At 41.4% G+C, this 18,130-nt stretch overlaps 2 protein-coding genes across 3 annotated transcripts; one reads left to right on the top strand and one right to left on the bottom strand.

Moving 5' to 3' along the window:
* Positions 1-1,788: 1,788 nt before the first annotated feature.
* On the top strand, positions 1,789-7,752 carry LOC136467190 (beta-1,3-galactosyltransferase 7-like). The gene is made up of 11 exons (XM_066465785.1): positions 1,789-2,188; positions 4,677-4,776; positions 4,865-4,923; positions 5,025-5,227; positions 5,562-5,625; positions 6,181-6,253; positions 6,355-6,475; positions 6,565-6,652; positions 6,747-6,872; positions 6,956-7,065; positions 7,155-7,752. The coding sequence occupies exons 1-11, from the start codon at positions 2,085-2,087 to the stop codon at positions 7,301-7,303; spliced, it is 1,197 nt and encodes a 398-aa protein (XP_066321882.1). The 5' UTR covers positions 1,789-2,084; the 3' UTR covers positions 7,304-7,752.
* A 1,856-nt stretch (positions 7,753-9,608) lies between these two features.
* On the bottom strand, positions 9,609-15,195 carry LOC136467189 (uncharacterized). Of its 2 annotated transcripts, XM_066465784.1 has the most exons (6): positions 14,335-15,195; positions 12,617-13,083; positions 12,254-12,535; positions 12,064-12,150; positions 10,188-11,105; positions 9,609-10,065 (listed from the first exon to the last, which is right to left on the bottom strand). In XM_066465784.1, exons 1-6 carry the CDS (start codon positions 14,429-14,431, stop codon positions 9,952-9,954), a joined length of 1,965 nt encoding a protein of 654 aa, XP_066321881.1. In that variant the 5' UTR covers positions 14,432-15,195; the 3' UTR covers positions 9,609-9,951. The 2 variants fall into 2 exon arrangements, with proteins under 2 accessions (XP_066321881.1, XP_066321880.1); XM_066465783.1 differs by having other exon boundaries at positions 12,254-13,083; positions 14,335-15,194.
* Between the last annotated feature and the right edge of the window lie 2,935 nt (positions 15,196-18,130).

The raw sequence follows: 18,130 nt of genomic DNA, 5'->3' as shown, positions 1-18,130 counted from the left end.
ATATATGCATTTGTGAAAAAGTGTCAAGTACTCCTACTCCTACTTGACAATGGAACACAGCACTAATAACACAACAGTAATTCTTCTTCCAACCCACCATGCCCGTTCCTCATTCCACGACGTGTTAGTGTTAGCACGTTAGTGTTAGCACAACATGCATAGCACGATATAGGCGAGCAGATTGGTGAATGGTGATGGCGCAAACCCCTTAGCTGGAGATCGTTGGGATTGTGGTGCCCCTCATCATGCCCGACAACTAACATGCACTAATCATCCTCTTTACCTTATCATAGGCGCCTCATCAAACAAAGCACACCTTTTTCTAAACTCAGTTTTCGCACTTGGTGACGTATTGACATTTGTTTTTGAAACAAAAGAAATTCTCAAGTGTGTCCTGGCCCTGTGTCGTCTTTTGCCAACCTTTTGGCCCCGTTCGGCTTGCTGAAACTTGGTTGAATTGACTAAAAAACAATATTCTAGCTGAATTGTTGTGAGAGAAAAACACGGTTCCGGCTGAAAAAACAAGCTAAATAGTGCATATTATAAGGTAAGCCGAACGGGACCTTTGTTCTTTCCGCTACTAGTACAAATGTTGTACAATCCTAGCAATCTTATTCGCTTATGCTGAAATTTAACTTATACTGATGCCTATGCTGAAATATTGTGAGAAGAAAACATCGTTCCATGGCTGGAAAGCATTACTCTTTGCTAATTTTTGTGATAAAAAGGCTCTTCTCTCTTCTCGTTAGCATGTGAGGCTCATTTGTAACAAGTCTAGACCTGCATCTAGTTAACCTATTTACATCCGGGACTGCTATACGGGACCTAACTCAAAACAATGGCCCAAGTCCAACTAAGCACCAGCTCGTCAAGGCAAAGCAAATGATGTACTGCCTCCTGCTGCATCACATCACATGACCGAACAATGAAACAATCAAGGCCATGTTTAGTTCCCCACAGTTCCAAACTTTAGCACTATGCAAAAAAAAGATTCCCCGTCATATTAAACTTATGGTACATGCATGGAGTACTAAATATTGACGAAATAAAAAACTAATTGTACAGTTTGGTTATACTTTGTGAGACGAACGTTTTAAGCCTAATTAGTTAACGATGGGACAATTATTATCAAATAAAAACAAAACGACACTGTAGCTACAAATCGGCCGAACTAAACGCGGCCCAAAGGAGCTGCTTTGATTCTCTTGTGCCATTTTGCAGCCATGAGCCCATGATCCAGTACAGCCTACCTTTGGGGTTCAAATTAATCACAACAACAAAACATTCTCTAAGTATAAAGTGAGAATCTAAACAAAACAGTGATGCTTAGTTCTGTTTTCTTACACGTATAGTCTGCGGTATTACTTCAGCTGTTCTTTTTAACGAATAAATAATATTTTTCTATCACAACAAATCATCATAAACATCAGCGTAAGCTAAATTTTAGCGAAAGGAACATGGCCAATTTCCTATTCTTCTACCTGACAGAAGGTAGCATCTCCTAGACATGTGGCCCCATTCGTTGGGCTGAATTTGACTAAAAAATATTGTTCTAAAACTATTCTGACTGAAAAAAAAAAAAAAAGTCGAATAAGCATCTTTCGTGACCAGCCGAACGGCACTATAGTGTTTGCCCCCAACTCACCTTACACGTCAGGCCACCCGTCAGACAAAATTACCGTATTGTGTAGTACTACTAGGTAGTTATGTATAATAAAAAGAGTGAAGAAAAAGAAAAGATAAAATGCTTTCAAAAGTTGGAAGAGGAAGGCAACAAAGTGTGGGGGCATCACGCGCTCCATTGCAGAGTTTCAGCCGGCCAGTTTCCTCCTCCTCCGGTCCTCCCCACCAAGGCACTAGCCAGGCCCGGTCGGCTCACCGCCTCGGTGACCGCCGCCTTCTCTGACGCCTGCCTCCGACGCTGCCTAACCTCCAAATCTCCGTGCGTGTTTGGCCGAAATCCACGGAGGTGCTCGTCCTCGTCTTTGCTGAGCTGCTCCGGAGCGGAGCTGTGCCTACTTGAGTTCAGGTTTGTTTCGCCATCCGAGGCCGGCCAAGATTCGGAGCGTCGCCGGAGGGAGGCGATGAAGGGGAAAGGCGGGGCGATGGACCGGAGGTCCTCCGCTAGGTGGAGGGTGCTGGTGCTCTGCGCATTCAGCTTCGGCCTCGGCATGCTCTACACCGACCGGTGGGTCTCTCCCTCTCCCTCTCTCTACTACTACCTCTTCTTCCGCCGAAAGCTTTGGATCCCGCCCTGCGCTTCCTTTGCGCTTGGGGTTCTTGGGGGTTCCTCAGCTGGGGTAATGGCGGCTGTGCATTGAAAAGATTGATTTTTAAGGCCCTTGTCGCGTTTCAGATTTGAACTTCGAATAAACTCTTGGCTCGGCCAATGGCGTCTTGAGATTTGTTTAGAGGGAGGTTGGATTTTGAGCGTACTTTTCTTTTCTTATTATTACACTTTTTTGCTCTGGTCTTTTCTTCTTGGAGCTCATGGCGATCTGGGTTGGTAGATTTTTTTTTTATTCTCAGAATGGGAGATCGCGTTTTTATGTCGACTGGTGTAGGTATCTTCCTGTACCTGTACCTGCTCATGGCTGCGTGCGTGGTTTGGTGGTGCTTACTGCTGATAATACTAAAATTCATTCGGCCAAGAATGGAAGCAAGGATGGATTTTACTATGTTTTCTGAACGGGGTTTCATCAAACTTGTCTGAAATCTTACGAAAACGTGAATTGGGGCAAAAGTTTTGTAGCAAAAATCGACAAAGCAACTAAGCTGAGCTTTGTTCTAGCAAACAGCAAGCTCGGATCACCAGCAAAACGCCTCCATTCGTAGAACAGTGTCATTGTTGTCAAATCTGCATGTTTTACTATACTTTGTTTCTGTTAAAGATTGCATTTTGGGGATGATTTTGACCGCCGATAGTGAACTGAGTAAGGATGAAAACGGAACGGAAATATCCCGAACCGAACCGCATCGTTTTCTATATTTAATCCGACCGAATCCGTATTTTCTTGTCCGACTTTACCGTTTTCGCTTTCGCATTTGAGATGTTTCGTATTTCAAATGTAAAAGTAGAAAACGGTTTACACATTTTTCGACCGTTTTCTACTTTCCTACTTTTAATTTGAAATATTCCGAATTCAAAATTCGGTTTAAACCGAATTTGGCCAACAGCATAGGTCATACAGCCCAATTACAGGCTGCTCACCACGTAGTTGTGTTCTTTCTACCGGTGGCTAGCTGCCCTCTCTTATAGACGGCGTCCAGCCTCATCTCTCTTATTATGTATCTGGTCGTGCACTTGTTTAATGCTATGCACTTGAACTAGATCATGCACTTGTTAGTTGTGAACTTGTTATGTATTTGGTCGTACACTTGTTTAATGCTATGCACTGTGGGTCGGTATTTCGTATTGAATTTTCGCATACCGACCGTGTTCGACATAATTCCGCTCGAATTGGTTCGTTTTCGAAATTCTAGATATTCCGTAAGTTCGTGTTCGTTTTCGTGTCCGGCTTGTCCGCTTTCGCTTTCGCTTTCGTATTTCAAATGTAAAAGTAGAAAACGGTTGAGGAGTTTTTCGACCGAGTTCGACCGTTTTCATCCTTAGAACTGAGTATGTTTCTCAAACCGAAACAGTGATTTTGTTCTCTTTTGGTCTTCCTACTTGCTGTCGAACAGGGGATTTATTTTCATTTATTAAAGCTTTGTGTTCGGAACAACATCGATGTAAATATAAGAGCATGTTTGGATACCATGGGCTAATTGTTAGCTAGCTAATTTTAGCTCAAATTAGCTCTAGTGCATCCAAACAAAGAGGGCTAATAGGTGGGCTAATTTTTTAGCCAAGTCTTCAACTAGTTGTTACCTAACTAGCTAGCCAACCGTAGCTAATTTGAGCTAATTTTTAGCCCAACTAGTAACTAGCCATGTGTATCCAAACATACCCTAAGTTCATGTAGTTTTGTCCGAACTCAAACTTTTTAAACTTTGGCCACGAATATCTAAAATTTATATAGATTGGCATCACAAATTTGACATTACCGGATCTATTAATCATCATGATAAATGCTTCCATACTATTTAGCTATTTTCATTTTAGATGATATATTTTTGTAGATATTGTTTAGTCAGAATGAGATATGTTTGACCTAGGACCCCTAGATGGACTTATATTTGTGAGCAGAGGAAGTACCTGAGTGTCCTTAAGGCACTGCAGTTGATTTAATGTAGCTCTCCAGCCTTCGCAAGTAGAAAATTAATATTTAAAGCCAACTTGTATACTTTACTTGAAAAAGAAGTAGTGGTGGGCGTATTGTATTTGAATATAAACATGGGCCAAGGATTGATTTGGATTCAAGATCAAATTTTACTCTTCAAAAACTAACTTTTTATGCTTTACGTGAAAAATAGTTACTGCTGCCCATATTATATCTGGATAGAAACTTGAGATAAAGATTTATTTGGAGTCAAGACCTAAATATAGCATCTAATGAATTCACTGACTATCTTGAGAAGTAGATACATTGACATGAGCCCCATCGTAATATAAGGATAATTTTGGTTTCTTGATTCCAAAAGTTCAATTTTTGACACATTTTGAAATTGAATATAAAAGTTCCTTTTTATGTTTTTCTATTTTCCATGAGAGATCATTATGGATGGTTTTACAGGTTCTGGTCAGCACCGGATACCAGTAACCATATCATGTCTCAACGCCGGAGGCAAGAGCAAGAGCTCCAACTTGTATCAGAGGATTGCAACACAAAGAGGGTGGGTTCTGTTTCAACCTGTTTGATTTCCCATGAATTATTATTACTTGGTTTTTGACCGAAAATCTCTAATATAACTTTGGATGCAGAAGCATGGGGAAGACAAGGATATAATGGGAGAGGTAACCAAGACCCATGAAGCCATACAGTGAGTTCCTTCAACTTCATATGGGGTTCAACTTAACCGTGCAACTGTATTTGAGTTTTTGTATCTGAAGACTTTTCCTTGAAATTTGTTTATGGTGTTAGATCATTGGATAAGTCCATCTCAACGCTGCAGATGGAGCTTGCAGCAAAGCGGAGCACACTTGAGCTGCTCCGATCTAGTGGTTCACCAGTTACCTCTGAAACTAGCCAACCAAGGAAAAAGGCATTTGTTGTCATTGGAGTTAACACTGCATTCAGCAGTCGCAAGCGTCGTGATTCTGTCCGGGAGACATGGATGCCTCAAGGTGTGTAGTTGGTCTTATAGTAGTTTGAACAAATAATAGTATGGGCATGTCTATTAGATTTGCGCAATGATTAAATTGTCAGTTCCTAGTGATCTCTAATCGAAATCAAGACACACCAGTTTGATTATTACAGCCAATGTAAGATTATGCTTGGACTAGCTTAACACGTGACATAAGCTATACTTCTACTTTGCCATCCTTCCATAGAAAACAAAGAGGGGCGAGGGTGTTATGGTTTTGTGGCATCTTGTAAGCTATGGAGAAGAGTTGTTTAATTCCTGTGGATATCACAGTCAACAAATTTTTTTTAGTAAAGTTCTCTTCTTTTTATTAGGAGAAAAGCTGCAACAATTAGAAGAGCAGAAGGGAATAGTTATCCGCTTCACTATCGGGCACAGGTAAACAGATTGTCCTTGTATTCCTAGCACATTTTGTTATTTTTTGTTACTGAGTGCATTGTATTTTGTCTTCCATGCACTTGTAATAATTTCAACTGGACAGTTTTCGTGTTCCATTATAGAATGAAATAACTCCCGGTACTTTTCTTTATTACCAGACTACCACAGATATGAATAATTGTGATTCAGACGCATGATTCGTCCATGTTGATATACTGAACAATGTACTGGCAATATTACAGCATAAAAATAATGTCGCTCTAATTTCTAAAGAACTGCAAGACATCATAGGATGTAGCCCTGTGGTTCTCAGAAGTACCTAGTCTTGCAGAGCATTAATCTGCAAAGCGCCTCAAATCCCTGAGTTTACTTGTTACTGTATTAAGCCAACTTATGTCTCTGGTTCTTCCTCCAGCCATGATAAAAAAATCTCCAATCTTCATTCTAGTCTGTCATAATTCATTGTCTCTTGCATAGGTCCCTGCAGACATTTATTTTATACTGTTACCTTTTAAAATTTGGATATAAAAACTGCCTGTTTTGTTTGTTGCACAGTGCTACATCCAACAGTATACTAGACAAAGCTATAGATTCAGAGGACGCTCAGCATCATGACTTTCTTAGGCTGGTGAGGATGTAGTTAGTATTCTTCAATAACTTGTGAATTCAACTACTTTTCCGGCACTAGCCCTGACCTTTTTACTACATGTTGTTTATTTAATGACACAGGACCATGTTGAGGGATATCATGAACTCTCAGCTAAGACAAAAATATTCTTCTCTACTGCTGTTGGCATCTGGGATGCTGACTTCTACGTCAAGGTTGATGATGATGTGCATGTAAACTTAGGTGCTTGTCTCTTCCTTAGACACAATTACTTCCTCTTGAAATTCTTTTGACTCAGTTTTGTTTACTGGTGCATGCATATGACCAAACAGGAATGCTTGCCACTACCCTTGCTCGGCATAAAACGAAACCAAGAACTTATATTGGCTGCATGAAGTCAGGCCCAGTTCTTGCTGATAAGTAATGTTTACTTACTACACTGTTACAACATGAATTCAAATGCTAGATTTAAAGCACTAATAGAGGCCTGCTTGAACCTGCTCTATTCATATAGGAATGTGAAGTACCATGAACCTGAGTACTGGAAATTTGGGGAGGAAGGAAATAAATACTTCCGTCATGCTACGGGGCAGATATATGCCGTTTCGAAAGATCTTGCGACTTATATTTCAATCAATCAGTATGTTTAATTAATGTTCATGACATACAAAAGGGTGTCTGTTCGTCTAAAGGAAAACTAATGATGCAAGTGATATTTCTCAGGCCTATCCTGCACAAATATGCAAATGAAGACGTGTCACTTGGATCATGGTTCATTGGTTTGGAAGTTAATCACATTGATGAAAGGAACATGTGCTGTGGAACTCCACCAGGTCTGTTTTGCTGTAGAGTATTCAACAATGTCTCCTTTACATGTTTGCCGTCTCTACTTTCTCCTGATTGTGAATACGTTCTCCCACAGATTGTGAGTGGAAAGGGCAAGCTGGCAATGTCTGTGTAGCATCTTTCGATTGGAGCTGCAGTGGCATATGCAAGTCTGTTGAGAGGATCAAAGATGTACATGCTCGCTGCGGTGAAGGGGATTCAGCAGTTTGGAGCGCTCTTATCTAGCACATAACCTCCTTTGCCCGTAAATATGTAGCATACTTGGTAAGCCCTCGTGGTGGACACCTGCATAGGCAACTCCTCAAGTAAACTTGACAAAACCCAAAGGTCATGCCCCGTGGAATATGATCAGAAACTGCAGAAAACAGGATGTTGCCAATGGTAACTTTGGATTGGAAAAATTCTGCAACACGTAATTTTGATCTGTCACTGTTCGTGACTTTCGGTGGTGGAGGAACTCCAAAGTAGGGTTGCAACTGATGTTACTGATCTTACATGTAGGGGGAGAGTTTCTTAGCTGATGCGTATGGAAGCAGAGATCATGTAATGTAGAGGACATTGTTTTATGCAAATTTTGACATTCTTTTGCGAGTTCCTTTCACACATTCTGCTGCTGCCATGGGGAATGTTGTGTGCTTCAGTAGATTGTTAGTTTAGACTTTGCAACAAGGGACTTGCTTGTGCCCGGACGTCCGGAGTAGATGAGTGTGTCCGGATGCCTGTGTATGATGCTGTCCCAGCCTGCGCCTGCCGCTGCGCCGTATCGTTGTTGCATGCGCACGACCGGGTCTGCCTCGCCCTGCTCCTGTCCGCACACATACCCTAGTTGCGCCTGCCACTTATTCCCTCTGACCTCGTCCTCTCTCTGTGTAGGCGGGACCTGGGAGCTTGGATGAGCACGAGCACGCCCCGTCCCGTCCGCAGGACCCCTAGGCGCGTCGTGTGCCCCATCTGTCGGCCCTCAGCTTGTTGCGCCCCTTCCCCTAGTGCCTGGGCCGTGCCCCATAACTCTCTGAACATACCTCTGGAGCACAAAACACTTGTAATATGAAACATTTGAATGCAATATAAGTTTGAGACAGATGAAACATTTAGAACAGACACTTGCAACATATGTGTGAAACATATGCAACATCCAGATAAAAACACTTGCAACATAAAAATACTTGCTGCAACGTAAGAATAAAACAACTGAAATATTTGGAACATACTCTTGCAACATATGTATGAAACATATGCAATTAACATCTGGATCAAAACGCTTGCAACATGCGTCTGAAACAGATGAAACACTTTGAACAAACGCTTGCAACATGCCTATGAAACGCTTGCAACATATGCAACATCCCAATCTATTTTTGCAACATCCATATGAAACACCTGCAGCATATGCAACATCCCGATCTACTTTTACAACATCCATATGAAACACTTGCAACACACATCTGAAACATTTGAAACACTTGAAACATACGTTTGCAACATGTGCTTTCAGCGCAACATCTCCTTGTTGCTTGGGAACAGAGGTTCGTCAACGCGTGAAGTTCATCGTTGTAGAGCTTGGTGGCGCGGAGCTCGCTGCTCCCATGGAGAAGGCCGCGGCAGGTCCTGTGGAGAAGGCTACGGCAGGTCCGTGCACCGAAAAGCCCACGACGGGCGAGAAGCATGGTGGAGAGGGAGGAAGACGGGCTGCCGTGCTCCGGCATTGAGGAGATGTCGGCCGACGGAGCAGAGGCGCGGTGGAGAGCACTGTCGCCGAGGCAGCGCGGCGGAGCGCCATCGCAAAGAGCTGCACGACACTGCGGTGAGGTGAGTTTTTTCTTCTTTTTTTAGAACGGTTGGATGAACAGATAAGATGCGGTTGTTGGACTGCGTTGCGGCCCACCATCGGCACCGTCCGGGCGAACGGATGCCAGCATTACCATTGCAACAATGGCGTTGGATAGGAAGGAAAATAATGAGGTTAATTAATACTCCCTCCGTTCCAAATTATAAGTCGCTTTGACTTTTTTTAGTTCATCCACTTTATTATGTATCTAGACATATTATTTATCTAGATGCATAGTAAAATAGATGTACCAAAAAAGTCAAAGCGATTTATAGTTTGGGACGGAGGGAGTATCATTAAGCAATAATGGGGTTTTGTTAACTTATGTGTTTTGATTCTTGTGATAGGCAAACACCCATTTATATCCACTCTCATCACTTTCTTTGTTCCCTTTTGTTCCAAACCAGCTCTCCTCTTATTCCTACGTTTTAATCACCCCTTTATATCCATTTTCATCCATTCCTTCCTTTCGTTCCAAACCGGCTCTCTTATTCCTACGTTTTAATCCATTCCTCTGTTTTCTATTTCTTTGTTCTAAACATGCCCCTCTTTTTTCTATTCCTTCATTTCAAACAATGCCCTTGCAAGGAACTTTCACATCCCTAAAAAAAAACTTTCACATCAACTCAGAAGACCGTCTCACTTCCTCGTGCAAAAGAATCACAAATCAACATATAATCTGGATTAACCTTTTGAGACGCCTTTGCATGAATTAACCTTTTGATGAGGCGCCTTTTCATGTCAAAACCCAATATGTTTTTAATAGCAAATAATGGCATGTGAGAACATTGCCTATTCTTTCAGAGGGCAGCACGGCCATGTGATTCCAAGATAGGGACTTACACGGGGAAACCCCAAGCTCCTTTCAGTGTGCAAAAAACCTGTCAGAACTATCTGTGAGCACTAAATCTCTAACTGTTGGATATGTGGCAATAGAGGGAAAAAATATCGCCTTGTTAAGGATCCAAGACAAAAACTCATGCCAAAAATGATCAACATCTATATTATCAGTCTCTACATGGCCAGCCTGGTGTTCCCATTGGCATTAGTTCCCTGTACTCTTGTGCTGCTGCAGCTCAATATGGAGAAGAATACTCTTGATATCTTCATTGGACTCCATAGACTGAAGCTTCTTCTTGAGTTCCTCACAGCCCTTTACCTACAAAGGATTGGAATTGATATCAGAGAAGGTGGTGGAAATGGTAAAAATGAACCAGTAACCACTGGAAAAACTGAAACACCTGACCGCTGGGAAATTAAGGATGCAGATGAATGGCTTACAGTGTCTGCAATCTCGTCGAAATCCAAAGGTGCCACTTGCACTATTTCATCTTCTTTCCAACCAAGCAACATCATGAAACGCTTATCTTCTGGAGAAATGTGAGCTGGATGGTACTCATCATCTGGTTCAGTATCCTCTGATAATGAACTTGCTTCCTCATTGCCAGATTGGGATCTATTCCACCCATCATCCGAATCTGCAGGTGTTGAGGACAAACTGCCTTCTGTGCTGCCCAATAGGGACGACTGAAATCCTTCATCGCCTGTGTCAGCAGGTTCAGATGATGAGTCAGCTTCTCTGCTTTCAACTAGAGGCTGCTGAGGCATCCTGCCCACAACACTTTTCAAGGATGGAATGTGCTCCTCGGTATCAGATAGGTGCCTCTGAGACCCTTCGGAAGAATTTGCTTCTTCACAGAAACACTTCCCGTGCCCCGTGCATTTCATCTCAGAATGGAACAAGGAGAAATCATTTCCAATATTAAGAGAAGAATCCTGCTTCACATCAACTGTGCTTGAACCATTTGAAGCCTTGGTCCGTAGCATCTCAAAGAATCTAACCTTGTCTCTTGCATTTGACTTTCTATCACGAGATGGACCTTGCAGGGGCAGAGGGTGCTCATTGGTGCCAAACTTCAACTTTTGGCTCACCACTGGTTTTTTCTGTGTTTCCATTGAAACCAAAGGAGTTGGAGGACTCACAGGTTTCACAGGGCAGTCTTTGGTGGTGTGTGCAGTGCCATTTTGCTCTCGACTGAGAACTTGGTAGCTTCCTGGCTGAGAGAGTTTTGAAACATCTGCTTTAACTGGAGCTCTAGTAGAACCGTTGGCTGACTGTATTTTTAATAGTTGTGAGGTCTTACTAGGACCAGTAGGATCTCCAAGCCTTGTACCTTTTGTTTTCAAAGAACTAAGAGCCTGGACAATTATTGAAAACAATTAGTTAAGCATGTATACTAATTCAGCACTACAGAAACTCACTAAGTAGAAAACATAATGTGGACAAGCAAAAACCAGAACTGCTTAAGACTTCCAAGTTCGAGTAATTTTTGTAATTTTTCCTTCAACGATTCAACGAGGATATGTAAGAACAATCCACATCACAATTATAACTAACAAAAAAGGTTGATTTAAACAGGCATAAGACTAAACTTTTTCATGTACATATGTATGATATCATACTAGCTTCAACGAAACTTTAAGTCAAGAATCAGTACTTATGGCATGTAAATGTAGTTTTCTTTATCAGCAATTACACATTGATTGTTTGCAGTAGGAAGGAAACCATGTGCCCCCATGGCCCTCATAAAGGCATAAACTAGTCCAAACAACCATAGCTACAACAGGGCTATCATTCAGTCACCCCAATGTAAGGATTTAGATTGATTGACAATAATGTTATCATTATGCATCAAAACATACACAATACTTAAGTAAATATGTCGATTAGCAATATTCAACCTCAACAACTAAGGCATCTCCATACTGATGCGAAGCTATTTAAGGTGTAACGATAAGTAATCTCTGAAAGCATCAGCACTTTGTGCAATGTTCAGCTTATCAGCTAGTAGCAAATATGTTCTCAAAAAAAAGCTAGTAGCAAACATGTGGAATACTAGATGAAAAGTAATGGAATGTAAATTTTGAGTATGTCAGTAAAATATTTTCATTATATCAAGTTTCTTCTACCTCCCATTTCCTTTTTGGTGAAAAATTATTAAGTGTAACTCCAGAATCAATTGTTTCCTTTTTATGTGTCGCCCAATCTAATATATTATCATATGTCCAAAAGGCTGCATGCTCATATTCTGATGGAAGGCGTAGATACTTCTAAACAATATTATTCACGTTTGTTGGAATTATATTAGGAACTTACCGAAGATTTGCTTGCTGGAGGTGTAATAGGTCTTAGAGTAAGCTGCTTCAAGGTTCTTTCTTCAATTTTCTGAGCCTCAGTTGATAACTACAATGGAAAAGGTACAATCATAAACTAAAGCCAAATTTTGAATGGTCAATGTCTAATGAAAAGCACACTGCAAGCATTATCTCAGTGGTTCACTAGTTACCTGAGGCCTAATGGAAATTCTTACAGGAGCTTGCATCACTGTCTCTGCCATGCTTAATGCAGTCCCACTGTTTGGCACCACTTCAGTCTGTTTACTAGGAGCAATGTGCAATAGAGAAGAAGTGGCTAGACTTTTCTTCGGATCACTTAATAAAGGAAGATCTGCTAGCATGGAGCTCCAGCCATCAGGAGATATCATAGGTACATTCTGAATTGCGGTGCTGATACCGGGAGATGAGACTTTGCTTATGCTTTGCCTTCCATTTTTGTCCTCTGAACTAAGCTGCGGAAATTCCCGTTCAAAGGTTATGCTAGCAGCATTGCTGGCATTGCTTACAGCATTACTAATAGAAGTATTGCTTACTGAGGTCCGGACAGAAGCATTGCTTATGGAGGTCCCCAAAGCTGCATTTCTAACAGAGTTAACAGTTCCAGTACTAGCAACAGTACTGCTTTTGTCATTGCTTCTAGAGGAACTAACTGCATTATTTCTAGAGGTGCTACCACTGCCTTTGTTCCATGTGTCTGCCTTCGAGCAGGTACGATTCATCCTATCCCTTTCAGATTTGCATGTGCTAAAGGACTTGAAATCATCACGAACTGCAGCAGCCGACCTACTCTCCCAATCACGGGAATCAAAGTCCCTCTGCCGATCCCTGTCCTTGAACTTTCTGAAATTGAAATAGTCCCTTGACTTCCCCATTCCATCCCGGTCAGGCCGGCGAGATCCATTCGAGCCTGAACTTCTCCCTGATGATGATTGCTGGGAACCATGGTCATGGTAATGTCCAGATGAATGGTTTCTCAATGAACCACCTGCAGCTTGATAATCTATAGCATCCAAGAAAAATACTTGTTATTGGTATTAAATAACAGTTTTGCAACACAAAAACAAAACGGTGCTTATAGTTGATTAACATGTAGGACACTTTGATAAACATTCACTGTAATGTCACTTTGATGAACGAATAAAACAAAGCAGTAGAAAACTCAAAAGTAAAAAAAAAAAACCTAACAATCACATAACGTCATTATAGAAGGAGTTCATAAAATGGTCAAAATACAAAGTCAAACCTGTACAAAAGAACAAATGAAAAATTCAAGTGATACTATGAACAAATCAACATAGTACGGAACAAACACACAACAATGCAACAATGCATTTAGTTTTAAACATGACCTAAGTAACAGAACTAATTAATCAGCCAATACAGTGCATTTTTCTTCCAGAAGCCAAAAGAACTAGTTTAAAGTACGACATAACTTTCCGTCAAACTCAAATGCCATTTTAGTTATAACATTGCATATATATATATATATATATATATATATATATATATATATATATATATATATATATATATATATATATATATATTGTTTCCTACTCATCCTTTTCCCACAAGAAAATGTATTAAATGCTGACTGGTAGTAGTGCTCCAATTAGAGAGACGTGTAATAATCGGAAGGTAAAAAATACACGTCATATACTAAAGCATTAACACCTCCCTTGTTTTATGCGCGTAACAAGTATATGCATTTTCCCGACAACAGTGTTAGCAATTATATAAATCGTACTCAACACAGTCTCAATTCACACTAAAAAGACCAATGCAAACTACAATATGTTTGTTTAGTGTTTCCTTGGAACCAGCTTCATTAGTAAGAAAGACACAAATTCCTGAACAACTCCCATAGTTGCTCCATCTCAACCATCTTGTCCATCCAAGAAACCATCTCCCAGTACAACACTATCTACATTTCCATCATCAAGAGCCCACATCTAGAAACTGCCTCTAAATTGCAGTCACGGCAGCAAGATTAAGTACATATACAAACAAAGCACTATTCCTATAAATATAGCACTTTTGACGATTAATGCATGCGAAGCACAAGAACAAACCAAAAGCATCATTTTTCAGTTTTCACAAGCGTTATTCGGTTACCCCAATTATACTATGAAGTTTAGAACCTACCAATCCTAGTGTGGCATTACAATTGCATTACATTACATCTATAGCACAGCAGCCACAGCTAGCTGACAACAATAGACTCAAAATTCGCAAGGCTAGTGGAGTTTACCTGAGTGGGAGGAAGCTGTAGCCCAGATGTTGGCAGCGCCTGCTGCCTTGTCATGCTGCATCCATCCCGGCTTCAACATGGGTGTGTCCTGCTCCATGGCTGCAGCCTGCAGGCACCACTCAACGTCCACCCACCAGCAACGGTTGAGAGGCCGGGCCAGGGGTGGACCTCCCGTAGGGCATGGGGGGGTTCAGTTGAACCCAAAATTGCCGGGGAAGAAAAACTGCACCCGCCCGCACCTGGGTGGATTGCTTGTGCGCGCTTGAGAGGAAGAACCTAAACCGGGGATGGAAAGACTCGACTAGATGAGATTACTCCTCGATTGCATTAGCAGGGCACCACCAAGAAGCAAACGAATCCGTCCAGGGGACGATGAGGGGCGACGCCTCCCGGTGATTGGGAAGAGGATGAGGGCACGGCCGGCCTACCGTCGGTTGCCGGCCGGCGGCGAGGCCGCCAATGGTGACGAGCCGCGGCGGGAAGAACCCTATAGCTAGATTAAACCCCTTCCGGGCTAGGTCTTAGGGCGCACCCCACCACAAGACAAGACGAGCGCCTCGGATTAAACTCTCTAATAAGAAAATCAATCAAAGGAGGAAAATATCTGCGCGGGGATGAAGAATCCTGCCCCTGTGGATGAAGAATCCGGCGGCGGCGGCGGCGGCGAGATTAGTCGTATTGAATTTGCAGTTTCTTTCGGCGAGTCGCTTGGCTCGGCGGCTGCGGTGCTGGGGCGACAGGGAGCACGGGGGGCTACGGGAGCGCAAGGAAGACAACACAAATAAAATCTGCAAAAGGGTTACTAATATATTCGCGGGTTTTATAGAATTTGGATACCCTGCAACTCGGATGAATCAGGGTTGGTTGCTGGAGATGGAGAGACAAACGAACACTTGGAATTCGATAATACAGGTCGAATAAGGACATATTTGGATCCATTGCGTTGCGATTATAAGATAATCTAATTCTAATTCAAACTGACTGGGTCATAGGGTGGATCAGACTACAATAATCCATCCTATAATCTAGGTGAAACCTACTTTTTTGTGATTATAATAGGTATTTTTCACTTCAACGAACAATAATCTAGAGATTCAAACACTCTTATTAAAATCAACGATCCTCGTTGTAATAATCCCATGCATAATCCAAAATCCGACATGGAAATAAAAATCTGCTCTGTGGACCGTAGCCCGTAGGAGACCTCAGAGCGACAAATGTCAAACATGTTCTCTCGCGAGTCACGAGCATTGGCTCTGATCAGCTGGACTAAACAGTCATCGCTACTCTAGGCTATGGTTGTACTGATCTCTAGTTTTACCGTAGAATGGGTTGTTCATCACATGGTTGAGACATGCTCCCACTTGGACCAGGGTCTCAATGGTGATTAACAGGCCCGCAATGAAGTCATAGCACCTGATAGAAGTAGTAACAGCTTGTCATGATGATTTGAAGGTCTCGCCGACGTGATATTGATATGGGACATCATGTATTCATGGACCTCGATCGCACTCTAGATGCAGGAGTTATGATCTTTCCAATCAAGTATTATCAGCTATCGGCGAACTGAATGTTGTGCTTTGGTGTTCATGCATCCTAAGATGGGTCTCGAGCATGGTGTATCCATGCCCCATTTGTTATAGAAGATATTGAAAGTGTTTTCCCAAGTTCACATCCTCATCCTCATCATTGTTCCTAGGCATATTGACAGTAACGTCATTAGGTAGCATCCAATTCTTATATCATTCCGCCAACGTAAGAATGAGCTCACCCTTATGTTCAATGATTGTATCGTGCTATGCTCTCATCATTCTCTCCTTATTGAAAACAAACCGTCCTTTGTTTGATCCTAGTTGGAGGATATGTTGTAGGTAGTGCTCTCCTTCTCGCGTCTTATCCTCTTTCTTTAAAATAAAACTAGAGAAATTCGACACGACAGATTATAACTATTTGCAGTCCTCTAGTTGATCATATTTTTGCATGACAAAAGTATATTTTAGATTTGAACAAATATAGACATGATGCACTATATACTCTCCATTACAATTATATTTGCTAATAAAGTGATGTGTATTTGTAATAACCATGGCAATTCAGAATAAGCACAAAGTTTCTCCTTCAAACCACTTAGATTACATAGAATACCAAATTCAATACGAACCTCAAAATTAAATAAGCTTTCCAGAATGTCTAAGATTATCGAAATCTAAGTTCAAAGTTAAAAGTTATGGCCTTTTCGTAGAATATCCTGTGTTGCTTTTTTGGGTGTCAGAAGTTTAGACTTTTGCAGAAAAATAGTATAATGGCTAGTTTTTTTCTCTCTAATAGCTAGTTCTAAGAGGTCGGAAGTTTCGACCCTGACAAACATAACGGCTAGTTCGTGAGTGTGGGTATTTATACCCCCTCCCCCTCATTTTGGTGGTGGTGGTGGGGGGGGGGGGCTACTACTGCCTTCCAACGTCCATATCTGATCCAAAAACCTCTCTAGGTCTCCATACTCCCTCTTTGTGAGAATTGAAGTGAGATCTTGTGAGTTGGGTTGAGAGGGTGAGAATTTGGGAGTTGTGAGCACAAACTAAATCCTTGAGCACTTGTTAAGCTTCATCAATTGTTTGAGGAAGCATTTGTTACTCTTGGAGATTATGTCTCCTAGACAGCTAGGAATCTCTGACTAGGGATGGACATTCGGTTTTGGTTCAGCTCATCGGTTTGAAGAAATTCATTCCTAGAAAAGGAATCGATCGACTTCGAAAAAATCTAGGAATCGAGAATTTCGGTTATTTCAGCTCAGTTTCGAACTAATAGGTTCAAAAGCAAATTTGGACAACACTACCTCTATTTTAGATAATAATAAGTGATAAGAGAACAATAGTAATATAGTAACATAAATACATAATAGTTCAAATATAAGACATCACACATAAACCAAACATAGTCTTACAAAATACAAGTAAGTGAAGTGTAATTCATGTATCTCGGTTAGTTTGGTTAACCGAGAGTAGGAACTAAACTTTACTCCTTAATATTTGGAACTGAATACAGAACTGTTTTTTCTAGTCCTTTCGGTTCTGGTTATTTCAGTTTATTTTTTCGGTTTTGGTTAATTATGCTCACCCCTATTACCGACGGGCAACCAAGGTTTGTGTTGTGCCATGGCAAGTTTGTGAAGGCCTGATCTCGCCTCCGCAAGGGAAGAGATCAAGCTAGTGGATCGAGAAAAGTGGTGAAAGAAACCTGGTTAGAGTGCACCCCAAAGTGGTCACTCACGACTTCCTTAAAAGAGACACAGGGTCAAGTGGGAACCCAAACTTTGATGAACAAATCACTTGTCTCCTTTGTGCTTTACTTTACAATATTTGTGTTTATCTCGATCTACTTGGTTGTGCGTGTTTGTGATGAGTGCAAGTGTTTTTATGGACTTGCTATTGGATATCTCGATCTACTTGGTTCTGTCTAGCTCGGAAGTTCCAAAGTTTCCATCGGAAGTTTCAATCCCTGTCGAAACTTTCGAAGGTTATCTAATCAGTTGCATTGTTTTGAGTTGTGAAAATTGTAGTTAACGTCTATTCAACCCCCTACATCTCGGTTCTTTCACTCATAAGGCTCAGATCACACACTCCAAATCAAAGGATATCTCATTTTTCATAAAAATCTCACAAAAAGGGTGAATTGGGAGCTCTGGCTTGACTTATGAAACTTAGGGAAGTGCACAAAGCATTAACAACACACCAAGAGTCATGGGAGGGGGTATAAATAACCCTTTCACAAAAACTAGCCATTAGTGGCACTTTTCAGC

Source organism: Miscanthus floridulus, chromosome 7 (assembly GCF_019320115.1).
Source record: "Miscanthus floridulus cultivar M001 chromosome 7, ASM1932011v1, whole genome shotgun sequence".
NCBI classification, from domain to species: domain Eukaryota; kingdom Viridiplantae; phylum Streptophyta; class Magnoliopsida; order Poales; family Poaceae; genus Miscanthus; species Miscanthus floridulus.
This window is presented reverse-complemented; position numbering and strand designations above follow the sequence as displayed.

What these genes read in the sequence shown, in the direction of transcription:
- LOC136467190 (XM_066465785.1), top strand. Translation starts at nt 2,085, where the DNA reads ATGAAGGGGAAAGGCGGGGCGATGGACCGGAGGTCCTCCGCTAGGTGG. An exon ending in GGCATGCTCTACACCGACCG is followed by an intron (nt 2,189 to 4,676) that starts GTGGGTCTCTCC and finishes ATGGTTTTACAG; the next exon opens with GTTCTGGTCAGCACCGGATA. An exon ending in GTGCTGTGGAACTCCACCAG is followed by an intron (nt 7,066 to 7,154) that starts GTCTGTTTTGCT and finishes GTTCTCCCACAG; the next exon opens with ATTGTGAGTGGAAAGGGCAA.
- LOC136467189 (XM_066465783.1), bottom strand. Translation starts at nt 14,431, where the DNA reads ATGGAGCAGGACACACCCATGTTGAAGCCGGGATGGATGCAGCATGAC. An exon ending in CTCCAGCAAGCAAATCTTCG is followed by an intron (nt 11,106 to 12,063) that starts GTAAGTTCCTAA and finishes ATAATTGTCCAG; the next exon opens with GCTCTTAGTTCTTTGAAAAC. An exon ending in TCGACGAGATTGCAGACACT is followed by an intron (nt 10,066 to 10,187) that starts GTAAGCCATTCA and finishes AATCCTTTGTAG; the next exon opens with GTAAAGGGCTGTGAGGAACT.